General features: G+C 43.1%; 1 protein-coding gene across 3 annotated transcripts in view; it reads left to right on the forward strand.

Annotated features, from left to right (window-relative positions):
• LOC120997233 (cytochrome P450 2K6-like) overlaps positions 1-20,590 on the forward strand; it is a 265,867-nt gene that overhangs the window by 236,608 nt on the left and 8,669 nt on the right. For all 3 annotated transcript variants that reach the window (XM_040427230.1, XM_040427228.1, XM_040427231.1), the window contains one exon: positions 4,633-4,774. In XM_040427230.1, coding sequence (XP_040283164.1) covers positions 4,633-4,774 — 142 coding nt within the window. The remainder of the gene's footprint in view (positions 1-4,632; positions 4,775-20,590) is intronic.

The following is a 20,590-nucleotide window of genomic DNA, read 5'->3' on the forward strand; positions in this document are numbered from 1 at the left end:
ATAATACAGCACCACATACCTCATCCATTCAGTGACATCTCCTGTGATGTAGACTTTCCTCAGCGTCTTCATTCGGAGATAAGACCGTCATGACACCTTCTTTCAGCCGCGTCTCATCTCTGCAGAGTTTTATTATTATTAGTTATTATTATATATAATGGCCCCCTCTGTATAATATATAATGGCCCCCTCTGTATTAATATTATATATAATGGCCCCCTCTGTATAATATATAATGGCCCCCTCTGTATTATTATTATATATAATGGCCCCCTCTGTATAATATATAATGGCCCCCTCTGTATTATTATTATATATAATGTCCCCTCTGTATTATTATTATATATAATGTCCCCTCTGTATTATTAGGATATATAATGTCCCCTCTGTATTATTAGTATATATAATGTCCCCTCTGTATTATTAGTATATATAATGTCCCCTCTGTATTATTAGTATATATAATGCCCCCTCTGTATTATTATTATATATAATGACCCCTCTGTAATATTAGGATATATAATGGACCCTCTGTATAATTACTATATATAATGTCCCCTCTGTATTATTAGTATATATAATGTCCCCTCTGTATTATTAGTATATATAATGTCCCCCTCTGTATTATTAGTATATATAATGCCCCCTCTGTATTATTATATATAATGACCCCTCTGTAATATTAGTATATATAATGGCCCCTCTGTATTATTAGTATATATAATGTCCCCCTCTGTAATATTAGGATATATAATGGACCCTCTGTATAATTACTATATATAATGTCCCCCTCTGTATTATTAGTATATATAATGTCCCCCTCTGTAATATTAGGATATATAATGGACCCTCTGTATAATTACTATATATAATGGCCCCTCTGTATTATTAGTATATATAATGTCCCCCTCTGTAATATTAGGATATATAATGGACCCTCTGTATAATTACTATATATAATGTCCTCCTCTGTATTATTAGTATATATAATGTCCCCCTCTGTATTATTAGTATATATAATGCCCCCTCTGTATTATTAGTATATATAATGGCCCCTCTGTATTATTATTATATATAATGACCCCTCTGTATTATTAGTATATATAATGCCCCCTCTGTATTATTAGTATATATAATGTCCTCCTCTGTATTATTAGTATATATAATGTCCCCCTCTGTATTATTAGTATATATAATGTCCCCTCTGTATTATTAGTATATACAATGCCCCCTCTGTATTATTATTATATATAATGGCCCCTCTGTATTATTATATATATAATGTCCTCTCTGTATTATTAGTATATATAATGGGCCATTATATATCCTAATAATACAGGGGGGGTCATTATATATAATAATTATACAAGGGGGCCATAATATATTCTACAGGGGGCCATTATATATTATAGTTATACAGAGGGGCCATAATAAATGATAATTATACAAAGGTGCCATTATATATTATACAAAGGGGCCATTATATATAATAATTATACAAGGGGCCATTATATATTATACATAGGGGCCATTATATATTATAATTATACAGAGAGGCTATTGATAATGGGCCCTCTGTATAATTCTAATATACTGTATAATGGCCCCCCTGTATAATTATTATATATAATGGCCCCTCTGTATAATTATTATATATAATGGCCCCTCTGTATAATATATAACGGCCCCTTGTATAATCATTATATATTATGGCCCCACAGTAGAACTATAAATTATAGTTATACAGTGGGGCCATAATATTTACGGTAATAATTATACAGAGAGGCCATTATTAATAGCCTCTCTGTATAATTATAATATATAATGGCCCCTCTGTAATATTAGGATATATAATGGCCCCTCTGTAATATTAGGATATATAATGGGCCATTATATATCCTAATAATACGGAGGGGGCCATTATATATCCTAATAATACGGAGGGGGCCATTATATATCCTAATAATACGGAGGGGGCCATTATATATTATAATAATACAGGGGGGTCATTATATATAATAATTATACAAGGGGGCCATAATATATTCTACAGGGGGCCATTATATATTATAGTTATACAGAGGGGCCATAATAAATGATAATTATACAAAGGTGCCATTATATATTATACAAAGGGGCCATTATATATAATAATTATACAAGGGGCCATTATATATTATACATAGGGGCCATTATATATTATAATTATACAGAGAGGCTATTGATAATGGGCCCTCTGTATAATTCTAATATACTGTATAATGGCCCCCCTGTATAATTATTATATATAATGGCCCCACAGTATAACTATAAATTATAGTTATACAGTGGGGCCATAATATTTACGGTAATAATTATACAGGGGGGCCATTATTAATAGCCTCTCTGTATAATTATAATATATAATGGCCCCTATGTATAATTAATGATGGCCCCCTTATATAATTATTATATATTATGGCCCCAATGTATACCTATAAGCTGCCACATCAGAACCATAAATGCCAGACTGCCACGCCACCTATTTGGCCTGGCAGAGATCTGGCACTTCACTCATTGATTTATTACCATTATTATTGCATGCTGCTCAGCCTGGCTCAGACAGTGGTGGCACCATCCCCCCACACACAGACTCAGGGACAGGGAGGGAGGTCATCATTGTGACATCTGACATGGCCACCCACTAACTCCCTTTCTACCTCTGCTCTGTAGTAGTCTCAGGACAGTCTGGACGGCTCACTGACTCAGGGCTCACTCAGACTCAGGGCCTGGTCAGTCTCTGACTCAACAGTTCTCTGTCTGGACTGGAGTCTGAAGTGACACAGTGCACACTGACCAGTGGACTCAGCCTGTCTTCTGCCGCGGCGCCGCCTCCTGCTCCTGGCAATCTTCTGCTGGCTCTGACTCCCGCACTCCGCACTGTGTTTCCCGCCTGGAAAGTGGGCGGAGCCAGAGGCGGAGCCAGGCCAGTCAGACTGTCTAGTTGTTAACAGTTAACTAACCAACACAGTAGTGCGCCCGCCGCGACGACCGCACAAATGAATCATCAGGGCCGGGCGGGCGCACGCACTAAACAGCTTTCTGCCTCAGACTCTGGCCGGCCGTTGCGCGTCCTGAAAAAAACGCACAATATAAAAACTTTTCAGCCGGCGCCGGAGCGCCCCCTGCAGTTTGGCGCCTGGGGCAACAGCCCCCCTGGCCACCCCCCACGCTACGCCCCTGCCTTTGTCGCCTCCCTCCAAGTACTGATTGACAGGGCTAGGCAACGCTTGCATCTGTCTGCCAGCCCTGTGCTCTGGTGAAATCTTGTGCCGTTCAGTATTCGGTGCAGGCGCATGCCGAAGGGAGGCGACAAAGGTGGGAGAACGGAGCCTCTAGGAGCAGGAACAATGCCCCCCACTGCTCCTGGAGGCTAATTAGCATATTATAAAAGTTAGATTTCTTGCATAACGGGGCATAGATAAAAGTAGGAATAGGCTAGTTAGGTTTATCTGACATTAGCACATTGCTAATGTCAGCTAGCTTAATAGGGCTAAATCTGTTGACACAAACCCTTTAAGTCCAAATAGGGTATCTGGCAGTGACAGTGTAGTGCCCTGGAGCAGGGGGTACTTTTACGTTTGGACATTTGTGGACATTTGTTTATTTCCCCTATGCATAGTTATAAACTTCTTACTTTACTTCACTTTAAAAAAAAAGGTTAACTTGCACTGTTTAATACTGTGTAACTGCATTTTATATGTTGTGATATATATTCTGTTCATTATCACTCTATTTGCAAGGCTCTGTGGAAAGAGTTAATGAATACTGAGAGACTGTTAGGACCTTAAATAAGAAAGCTGCCATCAAGCTGCCATCGAGCTAGACATTGTTTACCTCCAAAACCAGACAGACTGACCTTTTGAATGTCTGGAAACTTTTTTTATCTGTTACAACTGCTATGTCATTGCCATTGAGTATCATTAAAGCTCTAATGTAAGTCTATGAGAGACGGAAATTGTTGCAATGTATCTGTTTGTGCTGAGCTTTTCCACTCCACCCCTCCCACTAGAAGGTTCTAGTCTAGCTAAAACTGTATATAAAGAGAGCAGTCAGAGACCCTAGTGTGCTGCAGTTAGGGAACAGTGCTTGGAAGAGGAGACTCTGTCAGACTACTGAGTGACCGGAAGAAGACGCTGAGACAGGGATACTCTGCCACAGACCCTCGATCGCCAGCCTTGCACCAGGGTACCAGCCTTCTGAAGAGAGAGAGGGAGAGATAGCTCAGGCCTTTCTTCAGCATCCAACTCTTCGTCTGCCAGGGAGGAGACTGGAGAAGCCAGCCCTACGCCTCGCCTATAATGTTTTGCACCTGAATCCCTCCAGTAAGGAAGCACTCTGGTTTACTGCAGACCCTGACTCTCTAGATTTATTTCCCATTGGGGTGCACCACCCCTTACCATCCCTTCCGGAGAGCAGCAACACTTGGTGACACCTCGGCGGTGGGGCAACCCCAAACCCGGCCACTGCAACTATCCAGTAGAGAATTTCTTTAGTACAATATATTATAAATTACTATACTTTAATGTTTACTGGTTAATTTGATGCACTCATGTATAGTTTCTGACAAGTTTTGTTAAATCATTGACATAGGGAACCTATATCATCCCATTACTGTCATCTGTACTGAGAGACCAGACACAATTTGAAAAACCTGAAGACTTTTACCCAAACCATTTTCTTGATGCTGATGGAAATTTCCTAAAGAAAGAAGCCTTTATGCCATTTTCTGCAGGTAAGGATTATGACTTATGTGAAATGTAGTGTGGGGATTCACTCTGGTAGTTAGGACTAGCGATTGCAGTATAGAGGCAAAGTGCACAGTTCTTGAATCAAACAGCGGTGTTCATTCACACATTGGTGTATAACAAAATGCAGATAAGGTGTATCACAAAACGCATGTGGCTTGGTGTTTGTTCACACACAAGGAAAGTCCATAAACAATAAGTCACCGTTTCTCCTGGGTGTTAATTCACACCCTGTTAGCAGTTCCGTCTCTTCAAGTCCATTAGCGGCCTGTTCGCCTTTAGAGGGGCCTGAGTCCTCCAGCCCGGCTCAAACCTCAAATCCCAGAACTCAGTTCACAGCACACAGACTCCTGAGCTCCACTATCAGAGGGAGGTAAATCCACACACCTGGCAGTGCTGGCTCTTTTTTTATGCCTGGCAATACCCGGCGGCCTGGAACATGGGGAGTAGTCACCCACCCAGCACTTTGACTACTCCCACTAAAAGCCGTCCCGTATGAGCCAGATTTTGTCCTAATAAAAGTGATTGATTTGAAGCCTTGAAGTGTGCTGCTGTCCATCATTGCGATTCTACACGCGATCTTGGCCGGGGGGGGGGGGGGGGAGGGTCTACGTCACAGGTGTTATGTGCTTATCCTGATGACTACCCCCCAGTGAAGTGAGTGCACCTGTATTTTATTGCTGTTTTTATGTCACTTCATCTACAATATATTTAATCAATAACAGATCTATCTTTTTTCCTTGATCCAAAGAGTACTTACCCACCTAGGATTTATAGTACCTTTACTTTTACTTTCACTAATATTGAGGGAATAGTACTCCTCACCTCAATACCACTATTGTTGTACGTGTCTACCTGTTAATTATTGCTTACACAATCCACCAATTACTCTACCACCCCACGATGCTAACACGTGAAGCACCGTTCTGAATTTTCTGGGAGTGGCGCTCTCCTTCTGTCTCTTTTTGTGTGGGCTGAGACATCACCTCTCTCCCCCCACTTTTCTGTAATGATCCGTATCAGCTATAAAAGCCATGCTAAATCAAGGTGTTAATTAGCAATAGCTGCTGCTTACACATAAAATACCGGCTCTTACTTCACCAAGGCCAGGAACCTCAGTGACACATACCTTCCATCCATGATGATTCCAGGTACCTTCTTACAGTAGAATTAAAAAACATCATAAAACTTAAGTATCTGGAGAAGTTAACAACTTGATGCCACCTTTAAACTACACTTTCCAGGCTATAATATAGGGTGAAGAGTATGGTCAGTTTGACACATGGTATGGTCAGTCTTATGGGCATTTGGTCACTGATTCGAGGTGGTGGTTTAGACTCTTGAAATAGAAATTCAGCTATTTGCATTTTGCAATTGTCCTTGAATGTCAAGGTGATGGACCGCTTGTAATAAAGAGTTCCCATTAGAGCTAATATGTATGATATTAGCTGTCAGACAGCTATGTCCTGGTCCAGAAACTCAAGATAGGAGAAGTCCTTTATGACATGTTGTGTAATGTTATCTTATCCCAATGTGGGCAAAATAGTGCTATATTTATTAGAGACTGCCCTTTCACGTGACCTAGGTTCGACTGCCAAGGGTTGATCTATTTCACACACTCAATCTATTATGCCCTTATACACAGGTCACAGACTAAATATAGATCACACCCTGACACAGACTTTCATGCACCCCAACACGCTGCCACCAGCTATGAAATTTAAATTAATATGTTAATTAATTAGGGGCACATAGAAAACTCCACAGCACCCCACTCACAAGAAGGCTCCCAGTAGCACTAGTCCCACTAATATCAGATACACAGTAACACAAACCACACTCATACACTTAAAAATGGAGTTTACCAAGGCAAAACCATTAAATATGTAACATAGTAACATAGTTTATAAGGCCGAAAAAAGACATCTATCCATCCAGTTTCACCTGTTATCCTGCAAGTTGATCCAGAGGGGGAAAAAAAAAAAACTGAGAGGCAATCAGAATAACTCCCTGGATCAACGACCCCTCTCTAGTAGCCATAGCCTGTAATATTATTACACTCCAGAAATACATCCAGGCCCCTCTTGAACTCTTTTATTGTACTCGCCATCACCACCTCCCCAGGCAGAGAGTTCCATAGTCTCACTGCTCTTACCGTAAAGAATCTTCTTCTATGTTTGTGTACAAACCTTTTTTCCTCCAGACGCAGAGGATGTCCCCTCGTCACAGTCACAGTCCTGGGGATAAATAGATGATGGGAGAGATCTCTGTACTGACCCCTGATATAGTTATACATATTAATTAGATCTCCCCTCAGTGGTCTTTTTTCAAAAGTGAATAACCCTAATTTTGATAATCTTTCTGGGTACTGTAGTCCCCCCATTCCAGTTATTTATTTAGTTGCCCTCTTCTGAACCCTCTCCAGCTCTGCTATGTCTGCCTTGTTCACAGGAGTCAAGAACTGTACACAGTACTCTATGTGTGGTCTGACTAGTGATTTGTAAAGTGGTAGGACTATGCTCCTTTTGATGCAACCCATTATCTTATTGGCCTTGGCAGCAGCTGCCTGACACTGGTTTCTACATCTTAGTTTGCTGTTCACTAAAATTCCTAGGTCTTTTTCCATGTCAGCGTTACCCAGTGTTTTACTATTTAGTATGTACGGGTGACTTGCATTATTCCTACCCGTGTGCATAACCTTACATTTGTCAGTGTTAAACCTCATCTGCCATTTATCTGCCCAAGCCTCCAATCTATCAAGATCCTTCTATAGCCGTATAGTGTCCTCTTCCGTGTTAATTACTTTACACAGTTTAGTGTCATCTGCAAAAATTTATCATTATTTGTGCAATTCCATTTTAGACGTCTGAATTGACTGATGGGTATATTTGTTAACCACCTGGGTAGGTGGCAACTAGAAAAGAGTATATAACTGTTCTCAGTGGTTGATTTCTGATATGAATTACAAATTAAACTACAGTAGGTGAACCCGATTTTGTGTCAATCTCGCTCTCTTTCTCGGCGAGATTGAGCACCTACGAGCCCCATCGCGGGAGCCAGCGCCGAGCTGGCTTGCCGCGATGGAGACAGAGCCGTCATAGAAGCGACGGGAGATCCGACTTGGATTCCCGCCAATTCTACACGTGTGCGGCGTTTGTTATGAATTCTGAGGGGGAAGTCCCCGCCGGATTTTAAATAAAAATCCGGTATGGGTCCCCCCCTCAGGAGCATACCGGGCCCTTAGGTCTGTTATGGGTTGTAAGGAGAGCCCCCCCTACGCCGAAAAAAACGGCGTAGGGGGTCCCCCTACAATCCATACCAGACCCGTATCCAAAGCACGCTACCCGGCCAGCCAGGAAGGGAGTGGGGACGAGCGAACCCCCCCCCCCCCCTCCTGAGCCGTACCAGGCTGCATGCCCTCAACATGGGGGGGTTGGGTGCTCTGGGGCAGGGGGCGCACTGCGGCCCCCCCACCTCAGAGCACCCTGTCCCCATGTTGATGAGGACAGGGCCCCTTCCCGACAACCCTGGCCGTTGGTTGTCGGGGTATGCGGGCGGGAGGCTTATCGGAATCTGGGAGCCCCCTTTAATAAGGGGGCCCCCAGATACCGGCCCCCCACCCTAAGTGAATGAGTATGGGGTACATCGTACCCCTACCCATTCACCTGCAAGAAAAGTGGTAAAAACACAAATAAACCACACAGTGTATTAAAATATTTTATTTTTCTGCTCCGGAGGCCGCCCCCTGTCTTCTTTATTAGCTCTTTTACCAGGGGGGGGGCTCTTCTTCTTCCGCTATCCCGACGGGTCTTCTCCGCTATCCGGGGGGTCTTCTCAACTCTCCGGGGTTCTCCTTCTGTCTTCGCCGCTCTCCGTTGTTGACTCGGCGCACCCCGGTTCTTCGTCTCGCGAGATCTCGGATTTTAAATAAAAATTTAGCGAGACGAAGAACCGGGGTTCTCCTTCTGTCTTCGCCGCTCTCCGTTGTTGACTCGGCGCACCCCGGTTCTTCGTCTCGCGAGATCTCGGATTTTAAATAAAAATTTAGCGAGACGAAGAACCGGGGTTCTCCTTCTGTCTTCGCCGCTCTCCGTTGTTGACTCGGCGCACCCCGGTTCTTCGTCTCGCTAAATTTTTATTTAAAATCCGAGATCTCGCGAGACGAAGAACCGGGGTGCGCCGAGTCAACAACGGAGAGCGGCGAAGACAGAAGGAGAACCCCGGAGAGTTGAGAAGACCCCCCGGATAGCGGAGAAGACCCGTCGGGATAGCGGAAGAAGAAGAGCCCCCCCTGGTAAAAGAGCTAATAAAGAAGACAGGGGGCGGCCTCCGGAGCAGAAAAATAAAATATTTTAATACACTGTGTGGTTTATTTGTGTTTTTACCACTTTTCTTGCAGGTGAATGGGTAGGGGTACGATGTACCCCATACTCATTTACTTAGGGTGGGGGGCCGGTATCTGGGGGCCCCCTTATTAAAGGGGGCTCCCAGATTCCAATAAGCCTCCCGCCCGCATACCCCGACAACCAACGGCCAGGGTTGTCGGGAAGGGGCCCTGTCCTCATCAACATGGGGACAGGGTGCTCTGAGGTGGGGGGGCCGCAGTGCGCCCCCTGCCCCAGAGCACCCAACCCCCCCCATGTTGAGGGCATGCAGCCTGGTACGGCTCAGGAGGGGGGGGGGGGCGCTCGCTCGTCCCCACTCCCTTCCTGGCTGGCCGGGTAGCGTGCTTTGGATACGGGTCTGGTATGGATTGTAGGGGGACCCCCTACGCCGTTTTTTTCGGCGTAGGGGGGGCTCTCCTTACAACCCATAACAGACCTAAGGGCCCGGTATGCTCCTGAGGTGGGGACCCATGCCGGATTTTTATTTAAAATCTGGCGGGGACTTCCCCCTCAGGATTCATAACAAACGCTGCACACGTGTAGAATTGGCGGGAATCCAAGTCGGATCTCCCGTCGCTTCTATGACGCGCTTGCTGGGATGTGCTGTCACTATTCCAGTGAGTGCGAGATCTCGGCACCATGTCGCCGAGTATCAGCGCGACGCTGTCGTGCTAAAAGCACAATATCACAAACACCTACTGTATGGTCTTGTTTCTTTATTGTGATGTCTAGGAAATTAGCTGTATCTCTACTGATTTTGGTAGTAAAATGTAAATTCCTAGCATTGGTGTTGATTTCTTGTATGAATTTGTTTAACTCTTCTTCTGGTCTGTTCCAAATAAATATGATGTCATCAATGTATCTCCGTCAGAACACCAGGCCCGCCAAAGATTAGGGCGGATAGCCTCTTCCTCCCAATGTACCATAAACAAATTGGCATAGCTCGGGGCGAACCTGGTGCCCATGGCGGTACCTCTGGTCTGTAAATAGAAATCCAAACCGTAGTAAAAAAGTTGTGATAATATGTATTCTACAGTCGTGGCCAAAAGTTTTGAGAATGACAAAAAATATTAGTTTTCACAAAGTTTGCTGCTAAACTGCTTTTATATCTTTGTTTCAGTTGTTTCTGTGATGTAATAAAATATAATTACACGAACTTCATACGTTTCAAAGGCTTTTATCGACAATTACATGACATTTATGCAAAGAGTCAGTATTTGCAGTGTTGGCCCTTCTTTTTCAGGACCTCTGCAATTCGACTGGGCATGCTCTCAATCAACTCCTGGGCCAATTCCTGACTGATAGCAACCCATTCTTTCATAATCACTTCTTGGAGTTTGTCAGAATTAGTGGGTTTTTGTTTGTCCACCCGCCTCTTGAGGATTGACCACAAGTTCTCAATGGGATTAAGATCTGGGGAGTTTCCAGGCCATGGACCCAAAATGTCAACGTTTTGGTCCCCGAGCCACTTAGTTATCACTTTTGCCCTATGGCACGGTGCTCCATCGTGCTGGAAAATGCAGTGTTCTTCCCCAAACTGTTGTTGGATTGTTGGAAGAAGTTGCTGTTGGAGGGTGTTTTGGTACCATTCTTTATTCACGGCTGTGTTTTTGGGCAAAATTGTGAGTGAGCCCACTCCCTTGGATGAGAAGCAACCCCACACATGAATGGTCTCAGGATGCTTTACTGTTGGCATGACACAGGACTGATGGTAGCGCTCACCTTTTCTTCTCCGGACAAGCCTTTTTCCAGATGCCCCAAACAATCGGAAAGAGGCTTCATCGGAGAATATGACTTTGCCCCAGTCCTCAGCAGTCCATTCACCATACTTTCTGCAGAAGATCAATCTGTCCCTGATGGGTTTTTTTTGGAGAGTAGTGGCTTCTTTGCTGGCCTCTTGACACCAGGCCATCTTCCAAAAGTCTTCGCCTCACTGTGCGTGCAGATGCGCTCACACCTGCCTGCTGCCATTCCTGAGCAAGCTCTGCACTGGTGGCACTCCGATCCCGCAGCTGAATCCTCTTTAGGAGACGATCCTGGCGCTTGCTGGACTTTCTTGGACGCCCTGAAGCCTTCTTAACAAGAATTAAACCTCTTTCCTTGAAGTTCTTGATGATCCTATAAATTGTTGATTGAGGTGCAATCTTAGTAGCCACAATATCCTTGCCTGTGAAGCCATTTTTATGCAACGCAATGATGGCTGCACTCGTTTCTTTGCAGGTCACCATGGTTAACAATGGAAGAACAATGATTTAAAGCATCACCCTCCTTTTAACATGTGAAGTATGACATTTTAACCCAATCAGCCTGACATAATGATCTCCAGCCCTACTGATCTCCAGCCCTGCTCGTCAACATTCTTACCTGAGTTAACAAGACGATTACTGAAATGATTTTCATGTCAGGAGGACTATGCAATTCATCTGATCACTCTTCATAACATTCTGGAGTATATGCAAATTGCTATTATAAAAACTTAAGCAACAACTTTTCCGATTTCCAATATTTATGTAATTCTCAAAACTTTTGGCCAGGACTGTACCCCCTCTATTGCAAACTCTATTTGTTCTTAATGTAAATTACCGCTCAGTGATAGTCTATTTCTCAGGGCATTAACTCCTTGTTTATGATCAATTATCGTATAAAAGGAACTGATATCCATTGTTCCCATCAGCCAATCATCTTCCCAATACATCTTTTCCAATGTAGTTATATTATTTGTCAATGGTTTTTATTGTCATTTTCAAGAAAAGGTAATACAGAAGCATATATTCCGCCATACATCTCTGTTTTACATCATAAATCAAATGATACATAAACAAGGGATAAAGGAGGGTGGGGAATACATAGAGGGGGGGGGGAGGAAGAAAGGGATTAGGGTATCCGAGTAGGATGAGAATATCCAATGTAGTTATTATGTCAGTGGTGTCTATGATGTAAGATGGTATATGAGTTACAAACGGCTGTATGATTCTATCCATGTATTGGGATAGATTTGAAGAAATAGATCTGATTCCTGAAATTATGGGCCTACCTGGAGGGTTAGTTAGATCTTTGTGAATTTGGGGGAGACAGTAAAAGATGGGTGTTCTTTGTTGAGTTTTCATAATGGATGTATGTTCTTGTTAATTGAGGATCCCTTTGTCTAGGCCTCTCTTGCAATATTTAGCAAGTTCTCCCAAAAAGTCTTGCGTGGGGACCTTTTTAAGAATTTTATAAGTAGTAGTGTCAGACAGTTGCCTCACACACTCACCGTTAGAGTTATTATAATCTTGAACAACAATGCCCCCCCTTTGTCAGCTCACCTAATTACAATGTTTAATGATTTCTGTAACTGTGTGATGGCGTCTATCTCACGTTTGGAAAGATTGTTTCTCATTATTCTATTACCTATTTTCCTCAAGTCTGATTATATGCCTTTATGGAATGTAGCCATTTATTGGCTTACTTCCTGTTTCAGGTACTTCTTAGATTTCAATCTCAAACTTTTTCAGGCAGATTTTTCAAATACTTTTTTTTATGCCAATATATGTACTGAATTTATCTAGGCCTATCGTAGGGAAAAAATTCAACCCTTTATTCAGTAATTGTTTTTGTGCATCTGTTAATATAGTCTTGCTCAAACTGATCACTGTATCGTCTGTTAATGACGTGTCCAATATCTCTTGGGTGTGTTTCCTTCGTCTACCTCTGTGTGTCTTTTTTCGTTGGTGTGTGGGTATAGTGGTCTGTAATATTGTTCCGTGTCTCGTGACTGAGTTTGTTTCCAATAATGGTGAGTGTTCTGCAATTGGTTTGCCCTGTGTATATGTGTCAGTAGGGCAGTTTTCATGTGATTCTCTCCGTTTTGCCTGTGTCCTAAATTGTATCCGTGTGTAGGGGACTGGTGTATTTTGGTCCTCATTTCTCTTGGTTGGTGTCGTATTGGTCGACTTCGTGCCTGGTTATATGGTGGGGTCCTGTCTAAAAATAGTGGATCATTAAGTGCTTCAAATCTGTTCATCACAGGTATGTCATGGTGGAATTTGGTTCAATGTTTGTTTTTGCTCATAATCGTATCGTTTGTATGATTATCAATGTGATCTCTCTGTGAATTGTCTGTACTTTTTATATCTTGTTTCTGATCTGAATTCCTATATCTGAATTTTTTTGTTATATTACCAAGTTTAGAACTTACCTCCTCATAGAAACTAATTAAATTAGTTTGACATGACCGATCCCTCATGAAGCCATGCTGATTAGTGTTGGGTGCGAATTTTCGAATCGCAAATTTCAATCGCGAATATCACCACTTGGATAATTTGCGAAGATTTAGAATATAGTGCTATATATTCGTATTCGCAAATATTCTAGATTTTTTTTCAACTGAACCCATGCGCCGATTAGCGCAATCGTGAATATATTGGAGCACTCTAACTGCATATAAAGCTATTGTAATGTTCTGCCGTGTCAACCATTTTCTCCAGTCTCAGAAAAATTCTAGCAGCTTGAAAAATGTAGCAAAAGTGACCTACGCCTGTATTGCGTGCGCAATACACGCATATTACATTGCCAATTTTCGCAATCATGAAAATAATTGCGAATTGTTGAATTCGCAAATTTATGACAAATATTCGCCCAAATATTTTCAAAATATCGCAAATTCTAATATTTCACCTGTCGCTCATCACTAATGCTGATATGGCGTTATTTGCTTATTTTCATTGAGCAACTCCAAGGTAGCATCTTTTAGAAAACCTTCAAACTGTTTACCCACAACAGATGTTAAATTTACCGGCCTATAGTTTCTGGGCTCTCTTTTTGGACCTTTTTTGAACATTTGCTATGTGCCAATCCTGTGGAACACTTCCTGTCAGTATAGAGTCCATAAATATCAGAAATAAGGGTCTGGCTATGACATTACTTAATTCTCTTAGGATATGGGGGGTATATACCATCTGGTCCTGGCAATTTGTCTATTTTAATCTTTTTAAGACGTCGCTGTACTTCTTCCTGGGTCAGACAGGGCATTTTTAATGGAGAATTTACTTTTACATTCTGCATTTCATCTGACAGTTTATTTTCCTCAGTGAATACAGTGGAGAAAAAAATAGCTTTGCTTTCTCCTCATCGCTCTATGCAACTCCCCCGTCATTACTCTGTAGAGGGCAGACACCTTCAGATTTATACTTTTTACCATTTATATAATTGAAGAAAATTTTAGGGTTAGTTTTGCTCTCTTTGGCAATTAATCTCTCGGTCTCTAGTTTGGCCGCTTTTATTTGTTTTTTACATATTCTATTTTTTCCTTATAGTTTTTCAGTGCTTCCTCGCTACCGTCCTGTTTTAGTGATTTAAATGCTTTCTTTTTGTCATTTATTGCTTTCTTTACAGTTCTATTTATCCACATTGTTTTTATTCTTGTTCCTAAACCTTTTATTCCCAAAAGGTATTTACCTCTCACAATTAGATTTTAGGATGCTTTTAAAAAATATCCCATTTTGTGGCTGTGTTTTTATTTTTGAGGACATTGTTGGCTAAATTTAGCTTTTTTGCAGTTTGGTGTTTTTGTTCATCCCTGAAGAAACACTCTTTTGAATGACAATTGAAAGGCTATTACTTACTGGTCACTATTTCTCAGGTGTCCCCAACCTGCACATCTGTTGTTCTGTCAGGTCTATTGGTTAAGGCTACATGCACACGACCGTATTGCAAAATAAAACGGATGACATCCGTATGCCATCGTTTTTTTTTTTTGCGGATCCATTGTAACAATGCCTAAAACGGACAAGAATAGGACATGTTCTATTTTTTTTTGCGGGGCTACAGAACAGACATACTGATGCGGACAGCACACGGTGTGCTGTCCGCATTTTTCGCAGACTCAGAATGGGTCTGCATCCTATCTGCAAAAAAGTCCAGTATGGCTGTCCCTCTAGTCGGGTCCTGAACCAGTTGGGAAAGGTAATTGTCTTTGGTTATTGCCAACAACCTTTATGAGATATACAGGTTTCAGGTGTTTCAGGTGTTTCAGGTATATCAGGTGGTTTATATCAGGTGGTTTATAATAAACTCCCATTAGTATTTTATTATTGTTTTTGCCTCCATGTATTTCTACCCACTGTGACTCTACATGTTTATGTCCCTCACTTATATCTTCTCGGACTGTGGGCATTAGACAAGACTTTACATAAAGGAAAACCCCTCCCCCTCCTCGGTTTTCACGATCCTTTTTAAACAGACTGTTACCCTGTACATTAACTGCCCAGTTATAGCTATCATCCAGCCATGTCTCAGATATTCCCACTATGTCATAGTCCTCCTCACACATCACTATTTCCAGTTCACCAGTTTTATTAGTCAGGCTTCTGGCATTAGTATACATACAAGTAAGATGTTTATGTATATTTTTCTACCCTACACTTTCCTTCTGAACTGTTCTAGTCCCACCTTCCATTCCTCCCCCAGTCCCATTACCTTGCCCCTGTCTCTATCTGCACTATCTTCCCATCCTATAACGTAATTACCCTATTCAGTCCCTAGTTTAAACACTCCTCTAACCTTTTAGCCATCTTCTCCCCAACATAGCTGTCCCTTCTCCATTGAGGTGCAGACCATCCCGACAATAGTGCCTGTAGCCAACATAGAAGTGGGTCCAGTTCTCCAGGAACCCAAACCCCTCCTTCCTACACCAGTTCTTGAACCACTTGTTAACCTCCCTAATCTCCCGCTGCCTTTCTTGTGTGGCTCATGGTACAGGCAGTATTTCAGAAAACACTACCTTGAGGCCCTAAGCTTGTGACCTAAATCCCTAAAATCATTTTTAAGGATGCTCCACCTACCTCTAACTTTGTCATTGGTTCTGATATGAACCATGACTGCTGGATCTTCTCAAGTCCTCCCAGTAATATGTCAACCTGATCCTCGATGTGTCGAACTCGAGCGCCAGGAAGACAACACACCGTTCGACGATCCCGGTCTTTGTGACAGATCGCCCTATCTGTACCACTAATAATTGAGTCTCCCACTACCAGCACCTGTCTTGCCTGTCCTGCTCTCATGGTCCCCTGCTTACTGGAGATGACATTCCCCTGACTGGCAGAGGAAGGGTCTGGCTGCAGCAGTGCTCTCCCTGAACTGACATCCCCCTCATCTGTCAACTTTGCAAACTTGTCGGGGTGTGTCAGATCAGGGCTAGCCTCCCTGGCACTTATCCCTCTACCCCGCTCTCTAACTGTTATCCAGCTAGCTACCTCACTTTCCTGAGCATCCTCGCTACCACCCTCCCTCACATCTACAGTACCTCATAGAGTGCTTGCTTAGTGAGTAACAAACTCTTTTCCAAATTGTCAACGCTTCTCAGTGTTGAAACTCGCCCGGTTAGATACACGATGTGCAATTCCAAACTGGCAATTTGCTCACATTTTGAACAAAATATGCACTCTCAAATGGCTGTTCCAGGAATGCATACATTAGACTTGTGCAATGAGCTGGGCCGTGGGGGCAGTTACACGGACACTAATTATGCAGTGAGTCAGGATATGGGTATATGAGTCTATGGTTTTTGTTCGTGACGCCAATTGCAGCGTGCGCAGGGTACTAACACAGGGCCCTTTAAGGTGTTGAAACCCACGTACCAGGTTAGGAATGCCGGAGTGGTGTAATGTCTCTGTTTGGTAATAGTAATAGTGTCAACGGTGTCTCCTACCTTGGTACGGCTGGACTCCTGGATCACTTGCAATAAAATGAGTGTTGCTAGTAGGAGTAATTGAGGGATTTGGTAGCAGTAAATGAGATCCAGACTTGTCATAAAGTTCCAAACTAGTCTTTACTTGATGCAGCAGTAATCCATGTGAGATACAGCAATAGTCTTGGGTCCCAGCAGGTATTGGCATAATGTGGCAGGAATTACTATCTTCTGCTCTGTCTATCTTCTGCTGTGTTGGGGACTGACTAGCTGAGGAGGAATTTGGCTTCTCCTGGTCACTGGATGGTACTCACAGTTATGCTCACAGGGTATGGTTCTTCCTGGAGTTCTGGAGGTGGCTGCTTGCTTGTCACCAGCTGAGGCTGAAGGGCTCAGGCTGGGAATGATGATCTTTGGTCTCAGCTGAGACAAGATTCTGGCTTGGATCCCTAGAACTGGGACCTCCTACTTGCACAGCCTTCCCCTAGCCGGGGTGGCTGGCACACTAACTCTAACTTCCTTCCCCACCCATGAGGCAGGATGTGGGCAAGCCCACTCTGCTAAAAGAGGGGGGAGCTAAACTGGAATGTACTATTCCAGTCTAGAAATGCTAAACTGTTACTAAGGCCCTGCTGACACATTGTTGCCACCTGCTGGTAAACATGAAAATTACAGCAAAGTATATTTAACAAGGGTTTCAATGCACATTTGTGAGGATGTGATGTTAAATTACACAGGACAATGCGGATACACTTAACAGGTTGTAGCGGGGTATAAGAGTTTCGTAACATAACTCTGGGATGTTGCACATGATGTGCACTGGACTGTGCTGTCAATAATGGAACACTTACTAAATGGGGATTACGCAAGAAAAGAGAAAAATACAATATAGTGCAGTGATAAGAATCTAACTTACTGTAGTCCCCTACTAAAGTCTCTGAATCTCAAGTCTTGTAATCTAAAGTCACACGCTTAATACAAACACACACTTGAAATCAAACACGAAAACGCTCACAAACTTGCATTGTTTGTCTGCTTGTATAAGTGCAGCTCTCAAACCAGACTGCTTTTTTTCCCCTCTGGATTCAAAGGGATGTGCCTTAATGTACTAAGTTATAAAAAATTTAAGAAATAACAGACATATATAGAAGGGCAAAAACAGTTATAAAAATAAGAGATTAAAAACAGGAAGGTTCATAATACCTAGCATATTGCTTGATAAGAGTCAGTTCTGGTTCCAGGGATAGGAGAACAGGGAACACAGCCAATGTCGATAAGATCCTCAAACTGTGTCGACGAAAGGTTCAAAATCCTTCATTTTTATCCAAATTTGGCAGAGGCTATCTGCTGAGAGTGGTCGACCTCCCATTCTTAGCCCAGCCTTCTGGAAAGACTTTCATTACGTTTGCATGCTCCACCTCTCTCACTCAGCTGGCAAATATGGAATATCCATAAAACATGTCTTCCTGTCCACTATAATGTATATCGGAGGCCCAACATGTTAAAAATGCATATTTCATCATGCTGATCATTTTAAGTAGAGATGAGCGAATTTCTCAAAAATTCGATTCGGTTGGTTCGTCGAATTTTCCGAAAAGATTTGATTTGATATGATTTAATTCATGGCGAATCGCGTTAAAAAAATAACTATTTGCTGGCTGCAGAGAGCCTGTATAGTGGTGTAGAACACTGTGCCTTGCAGCAACACGAATAGGGAGTCTGCTGTGGTAGTGAAACAATACTGTGAGTCAGTATGACACGCAGATGACAGGCGTCGCTCTTAGAATCACTGCACACTTCACTTCTTTGGGCAGTTACGGGGCCAAAACTGACTCAAGAGTGAACTCAACCTTACAGGTCGATGTTAGCATCAGCTATAAAGAACCGTGCAGAGGCCCAAGATCCTACTATAGCGTGAAAGAGCGCACTTCTTTTACACCTTCGTCAGCTAATTCCACACAGATGTCTACAGAACCTGTTCTATTAAACGGTTATGCAAGTAGAGCCCCCCTGACAAAGTGGAGAGGGTGTCAGCAGTAAGTTTTTGTTAATGTCACTGATTATTTTGCCCTTCCTCTGATCCGTCAGAACAATAACCCCCAAATAAACGGATCCGGTCTGTTGAGCATCCGCCTTCACTCTGTCATCAATTGGTCAGTAATCCATCGGTATTGCTAATGCCAATAAAACAAACAGGAGTGTATTTAAAACAGAGATGACACGTGAATGGAATATTTTCATGTCTTCTGTGTTTTTTATACCCACTCTTGCTTTTGGCTACCAAATCATAAGCCAATTCTGATGCATAGTGACCATGTCATGCAGGCCTTACAACTGATACATAGACAGGATCCGTTGTACGTCTCATTTTTCCTTCCTTCTGACAGATAAGAATAAGGGTCAAATAAATGATGATGTCAGCCAGGCCGAAAGGCAAAAATGTCACGGAAGGTGTACAGGAAACAAGACAATGCAAAAAAGAATCTATGACTCACTGGATCCAAAACTAAGGAACAAAAGGGAGACCCCTGCATGAGACCTGGCACTCTCCCTGACTGCTCAGCCTATGCAAACACCCCAAAGGTGGATGGTTGCATATCCTCGTACCTCGACTATATAACACCTAAACACCCTACAATAGTGAGGGAACACGACCACCGGCTCCCTACACTAGATACGGAGGGAGTCAGGGTAATCTGGGATCCAGCAAACAGAAAATCACAAATAAATGTACAGCCCTTATCTTGTAGAAGACTGGGAAATAGGAACAGCATGCACACACACTCCAGGAAGTTGTATAAGCCGCACACTAATGCATTATGGGGAGGAATTTAAAGGGATGCAATCAGTCCAACTACATGACAGCTGAGAGAGACTAACGAGATGAGATGAGGAACTAAAAACCAAAACAAAGAAAACTCAAGGAGGAGGTTCTGAAAGGCTTCTGTCAGAACTTCTCAGCTGTCTGGTTGTGACAAAAATAGTGGCCCAGTCATGAAGTGGGGAGGGTGGGAACAGCATGAGAAGTCCACAGACTATGACATAGTGGTGAGGTGAAAGCAGCATGAGTAGCCCTCAGAGTGGCCAAATGGCAGAGTCTGGAGGTGGCAGCAGCATCAGGAGGAGGCCACTGACATGATGTCAGCCAGGCCAAAAGGCAAAATAGTGGCCCAGTCATGAAGTGGGGAGGGTGGGAACAGCATGAGAAGTTCACAGAGTGGCCCTAGGACATAGTGTGGAGGTGAAAGCAGCATGAGGAGATCACAGAGTGGCTCAATGACAGAGTCCGGAGGTGGCAGCAGCATCAGGAGGAAGCCACAGAGTGGCACAATGACAGTGTGGAGGTGGCAGCATCAGGAGACCACAGAGTGGCACAATGACAAAGTGTGGAGGTGGCAGCAGAGTGGCAAGGTGACATAGTGTTGAGGTAGCAGCAGCATCAGGAGACCACAGGGTGGCAGGTGACATAGTGTGGAGGTGACAGCAGCATCAAGAGACCACAGAGTGGCAAGGTGACATAGTGTGGAGGTGCCAGCAGCATCAGGAGAGCACAGAGTGACCCGGTGACAGCGTGGGGAGGTTGATGGCACTAACAGTACCCGCTGACAATGGTGGGTGTAAGAAGGAGCACTTGGTATCAGATGTGTGGCATCAGGCGGGTGGCAGCATCAGAATAGTAGCAAGAAGAAACCGGTCTCTTTTGTCAAGGTTTGGGTGAGGCAGCATGAATGATCTAGTCTGATGCATCAGGC

This window comes from Bufo bufo, chromosome 4 (genome assembly GCF_905171765.1).
Source record: "Bufo bufo chromosome 4, aBufBuf1.1, whole genome shotgun sequence".
Classification (NCBI taxonomy): domain Eukaryota; kingdom Metazoa; phylum Chordata; class Amphibia; order Anura; family Bufonidae; genus Bufo; species Bufo bufo.